Source organism: Perna viridis, chromosome 3 (genome assembly GCF_037379345.1).
Source record: "Perna viridis isolate PV_CMFRI_1.1 ecotype Kerala chromosome 3, ASM3737934v1, whole genome shotgun sequence".
Classification (NCBI taxonomy): domain Eukaryota; kingdom Metazoa; phylum Mollusca; class Bivalvia; order Mytilida; family Mytilidae; genus Perna; species Perna viridis.
In genome coordinates, this window is record NC_142447.1 from 388,793 (window position 1) to 394,492 (window position 5,700).

General features: G+C 33.4%; 1 protein-coding gene across 1 annotated transcript; it reads right to left on the reverse strand.

Annotated features, from left to right (window-relative positions):
- Window positions 1–346: 346 nt before the first annotated feature.
- On the reverse strand, window positions 347–5,235 carry LOC148620555 (acid sphingomyelinase-like phosphodiesterase 3b). Its single transcript, XM_088574189.1, has 6 exons — window positions 5,062–5,235; window positions 4,603–4,795; window positions 4,088–4,329; window positions 2,887–3,059; window positions 1,895–2,072; window positions 347–1,019 (listed from the first exon to the last, which is right to left on the reverse strand). Exons 1-6 carry the CDS (start codon window positions 5,114–5,116, stop codon window positions 496–498), a joined length of 1,365 nt encoding a protein of 454 aa, XP_088430315.1. The 5' UTR covers window positions 5,117–5,235; the 3' UTR covers window positions 347–495.
- Between the last annotated feature and the right edge of the window lie 465 nt (window positions 5,236–5,700).

The window sequence follows — 5,700 nt, forward strand, 5'->3', positions numbered from 1 at the left end:
AAACCATCCAAGGAGTACAATCGTTTAAACCACTTTTCAGCCCTTTTATTTACTGAAAAATGTTTTTTTTCTGGTCATCATTTTGTTTTAATTATCTATAATAACTCATTTTATGACGTCGTACAATAAACTTTAGCATTGTTTTAATCAGTATGAATTTTGTTGTGAAATCTCTAATATCCGAAGAATAACATATGAAATTTCCCCAGAGCATCATATTTACTTATAAATTTAACTGTAAAACAAATACATAGACAGTTCACTTTTTGAAAAGCAATATAGTGTGAGTTTAGGCTTTGTCTCCGGGGGACGGAGATATTTGTACAATTAACTATGATAACGCATCGTTACATTGTTATATCTGTAAGTATATTCCGTGTGTTATTCGCTACATTTTGCCCAAATTTTGCACGAAATTAACACGGGATACTTTTCTGTGATTTTTAAAACTGCCTTTTGAATGAACATGTTTTAATTTCAAAGATGAACAAACTGCTAAACACTCAATAAGGACGATGTACAGATAATCCAAAGAATAAAAGCATGCCTTACATTTCCCCGAGAAGCTGCTGATACAGAAAAGTCTTTATAACACTGTTGATATTTGTCATGATAGACATGTTTAAAGTTACAATAAAATCGGGCATGACACTCGTCATTACATGATTTCTGGTATTGATCACCAACGCTTACAGTCCAAAACCTGTGGAATGACTGAAATTCGCTGTTTTGTTGACTCTTCATTCGTGTAATGAGCTCTGCAAATGACGAAGGAGATAGGTCTGGTAGACTGTACACCTTGGTGGCGTTGTATTCGATCAACCATTCGGAAGCATTGTTCCTGTTCACCTCGGGTAAATCCATGTAGTACTGTGTAAAGTCTAGAAGATTTCCACTGGTTTTGTTATATTTCAATAATCTTATACTTGGGTTATGAGCAGGCCCCGTTCCTAGACCTGGAACCTTGTACCTCCAGGGGGTCACCGAAGGGGCACAAAAGTGCACCGCCACTGCCGTTCCTGTAGAAATAAAAAAAGAGTAGTTTCCACCAATGTCAGCAAATGCACCATGATAAATTCATAACAAAACCTGATGAAACAACTCTGAAAATTGGCTCCGATCTTATCTAGCTTAGTAAAGAAATTAACTGCCATTATACGTATATAGCTTTATGTGTATATAAAATGTTTTAATTAAAGATAAACATTAAAAAAAAATAAGATACATGTATATTCTAAAGTGCCTGCCAATATTACTATCAGGCAGTCAATGAAACATGCTTAAATAAATAACTTAGAATGTATTGCAATATGTGTGCCATCATATGAAAAAAAATAGAGAGAAGATTTGCCAAGTATCCGATAAAATGTTAAAAGTTATAATGCACAACGTACATGTACATGTTTGGTGAATTTTAGGGGCGAAAACTTTTTCATTGTCAACTTATCATTTTTTCTAGCATTCTACTGGTCGATGTTAGTACGTGCTAAATTGTATCTGTATACGTCATATAAATAATTATACATCGCGATAATCTGAATTCGACATGCTCATGTCAACTTTTGGAAATTTTGCCCGATTCCTACAAAGACTGTATTACAATGAGTACTTCGTGTTGAACTGTTCCAGTAACAAAGAACAAACTATTGTGCAGTACAATGTATTACTGTAACAAATAACGATGAGCCTCACATGCCACCTTCGTTACTCTGACCGCTTGTAGAGAGTTTACGGTAAACAAGCTGTTTCTTTTACTTGCACTGATCAACATCTACTTCATTAAAACTATACACATGTCAATTACAAATACAAGAGACGTCACAGAAGAGCAAGTGGGCAAAACAAAACGTAAAAAAATTGCCTCTAGCTTTGTTGACATAGCAATAATAATTACCTGAGTCGTCAAAGTGTACTCTAAAATTGTCTGAATGTTCATGACCGAAATGCATCCCTATGATCACATCAGAAAAGTCTAATATCAGGTTATTAATCCTTTCATTGTACTCTTCATACATCCACGTTACTCCGTTGGAGGGCGTTACTCCTGGTGAAATATGCGCAGTCACTAACACCTGAGGGAAAATTAAAACCATGACTTCTACTTTAATACATTAAGACAAATGATGAATTGCTAGAAATGTCCTGAACATAAAGAATTGTATTCGGTAATAAGGCTAGCTTTAAAAAAAGGTTACCATACAACATGACATGAAGGACAATCCATGCCTGAATAGTACGGGATCTTCACACTGCTAACTGAGTCACTAAAGCTAAATTATTTTAAATAGTCAGATTTGTAAGAATCATGCAAATTCTGTAATATGTGATACAACCCCAGAAAGACTACATATTTTTTTATTTATTTGTTTTTGTTAAGAAGTTGCTTTATAGGTCTATATGATGAAATGTATAATTATTAATATCAACAGAAATTGGGAGATATTGAAAATCTAATCTAACAGTTTCTATTGTATCTTAGTATCATTTACAGAGTGATCTCCCTTAATTTTGAATTATACAGTATATTTTATATAACTTCTATCTCTTATTAACTAGTGTTATATGAAAAGCCACATATAACTGTCTGTTGACTTCAGCATTTTAAACAAAATATCAAATTTAAAATAAAAATATGTAGGATTCCCATGATGAATTACATTTTGCATGATTCTTAGATGGAGTGCCACTTAACAACTTTAAGTTATCATTTTCGCTTGTCTGCTCTATCTTTATTTTACTTTTATTTTTGACAAACGATTGATAAATATTGGTGATATTCCAGACAAACACGATGATAATTTGTCATGTACCATACAAGTATCATTATTATCTAATGTAGCTGTTCCTAGTTAGAGACCATATGTTAAAAAAATATATGAAAATGACCTTTTCTTTGTTTGTCCTTGCAGACTGTAACGTTTGTTCGAACCACGCAAACTGATCAGCTGGATCTGGAATAGTCGGAGGCTTTCCCATTTGTTTGTTAGATGTATAATACAAATTGGTGTTTAGGCCTACAATTCTTAATCCTGTCGTAGTTTGTAAAGTATAGTAACCGCCTGAAAATGATAAGATATCTTAAAATGATCAGCCATCTTCAACATTATTTAACTTCAACTTTAAGGTTGATAATATCGGCAAAAAATACGGAAGCGTCAACACTTGGGTAAATCAAATAAATGTACGCCAAAACCCAACTACATGAACACGACCTATAAACAATTGATAGATAACTTTCAAATTAAATAAGAAATAAAAATGTTCATTGATGACAAGATTGTAAATTGAATGCATTTGCAACAGTCTTAAGTACTAATATACTTTACTTTTTTAACTTCAAATGTATTTAACTTCTAACGTATTTTATTCAACAATGAATAGGATTGCATTGCGCAGCAGGATATACCTACATGTATTGAATCCATCGCCACAGATGTACAATACAACTATGCAAGTCCTTCGTAATTTCACGAAACTTGTATGTTTCACTTAAACTGTGAAAGGCGGACTCTCATTTAGCCTCGTTGCATTTTCTACCTTAAAATCCCCGGTAATAAAATAAAAAAACCCACAGTTTATTGAGGAAACATATACTTAATATAATATAGCCCTAGCGGAAGTAATAAACGGTAAGTGTTTACCACATAATAAAATGCTAGAAAATGAATCATCTGAATGATATAAGATCAATTCGCGTCTTGTCAAGTTTTTAGAATTTCTTTTTAACAATAGGTATTGAATATCTTTAGACATGTCGAATTAAGTACGAGTAATCACGTGAAACCACGACTGAAGCGGGATATAGAACTCAGTTACTAGATTCAGTGGGTAAATTGTTCGAATACTCTTAAAAAAAATGAGCTACTATCTTTTAAAACAGATAAAGTTTCTATAAAGCCGGAATTGCTTAACTGGTTTGATAAGCTACATTCATTTTTTTGTACAAGCGACAATATTTTTTTCATGAATAAATAATCTCAACAGTCATTTTTTGCAGGATATTCTAAGGAACAATCGTATCATTGAATTATGTCCAGTAGTTCCTGAGAAGATTTTTTTAATGTAATAAATAATGTAACAAGAAAACCTTTAAGAAATGTGTCACTACTTTCATCTCCTATCCAACTTCTCCATTTGTCAAACGTTCTATTATAGAGGAGGTTACCAGTAGCAGGGAATTGGTTATGTGGGAAGTAGTCATGGTTACCAAACGTTGCGTATACAGGTACATCAGGGAAAACATCCTTGAGTAGATTAGTTATATTACCCAGCATGGCATCATGTATCTCAAAATTTACATTATCATCACTAGTGTGCGGTGTGTTGTCTCTGTGAACAAAAAAAAACAATTATATTAATGCACACTTCTAGAAAACCACATGAAGTTCCGTACACAATGTCTGTTGGGAATCTTGAACTACATGAATGTACAATAGACCTATTAATATAGTTCTACTCTGTCAGAGTCGATCAATCCAACAAATTCAAGATTGAATCAATAATAAGATATTTGAGAAAAACTGCTATCTCAGTAGAGAAAAAAAGATTAATTGATGCACATGGGTCAATTACTGTAATTGCTTGTTTCAACAAATGTCTCACCCGGTCCATAATACAAAATCAACGTCCCTTTTCAGCTGCCCCATTGCTTCAACACTATCATTCACCAGTCGCCATGGTGCATCACACCAATAATCACCGAATATACCATATCTGTCCACTACATCATTACAAGAAAGGTCTTGACCCATATAGGTATGGTCCCAATGGAAGTCTGTTACATGCCAAAAATATCCTGAAACAGAAGTTCAAATATTCTGAGACGATGGTTCTAAAATGTAAATAGTTTTCAAAGGACAACACAATGCATTTATGTACGCCTGTTTGCTGCTCTTTATTTTTTTAAAGAAAAAGAACCCGGATGGGATTATCTAAAAATACTATTATAAATGTACATGTGTATGTTTTAACTGTTTGCGATGCATTAATTACTTGTACTTTACCAGAACCGCACATATAATCTTCACAAAAAACAGCTTAAAATATGTGTTTTTCACTTACCTATATCAGCTCGAACACTTGTCAATAAAAACAAAATCTCAAAGTAAGCACACATATTGTCTTTCAGGAAGTCCTGTCTGAAATGTTATATAAATGATCAAACCACTCCCCAGAAGTAAACAATGATATCATACTCCTCATAAATCTGCCAGTTGAAGCAGAGGTAATAATGTTGTTTTCTGATTACTACTCGGTTTCGGTTATTTTCGTCGTCGGTCGTCTGTCAACGACATGGAAACTTTTCAAAACTCTTCTCTTCTGAAATAACTCAGCCAATTTAAATCAAACTTGGCATAAATGTTCCTAGGGTTATTCGGCATAGAACTGATGTGGGATTTTTTTTATTCTTCGAACATGGCCACAGTTACTAAAAATAGAATATGGTGGTCAGACAGAAGTTTTTCGCATATATCGCCAAAACCGTTAAGTTTAACGAAATTCTTATTGTGTAAAATTGTTCAGCATGATGAGATCGATTAGTGGTCAAATTTATGTGTACATCTTATTAGCCATCTTGGAGTTATTTCCCTTTTTCGATTTTGTTCGCTATTTTTAATGTTTACTAGTACACATGTGCACCCGCGAAATCGCGGGTATTTAGAATTTGGTTGAAAGTATGCAAACTGTTGTAGGATGATT

What these genes read in the sequence shown, in the direction of transcription:
- LOC148620555 (XM_088574189.1), bottom strand. Translation starts at nt 5,116, where the DNA reads ATGTGTGCTTACTTTGAGATTTTGTTTTTATTGACAAGTGTTCGAGCT. An exon ending in AAGTGTTCGAGCTGATATAG is followed by an intron (nt 4,796 to 5,061) that starts GTAAGTGAAAAA and finishes CTTCTGTTTCAG; the next exon opens with GATATTTTTGGCATGTAACA. An exon ending in CAAGGACAAACAAAGAAAAG is followed by an intron (nt 2,073 to 2,886) that starts GTCATTTTCATA and finishes ATTTTCCCTCAG; the next exon opens with GTGTTAGTGACTGCGCATAT.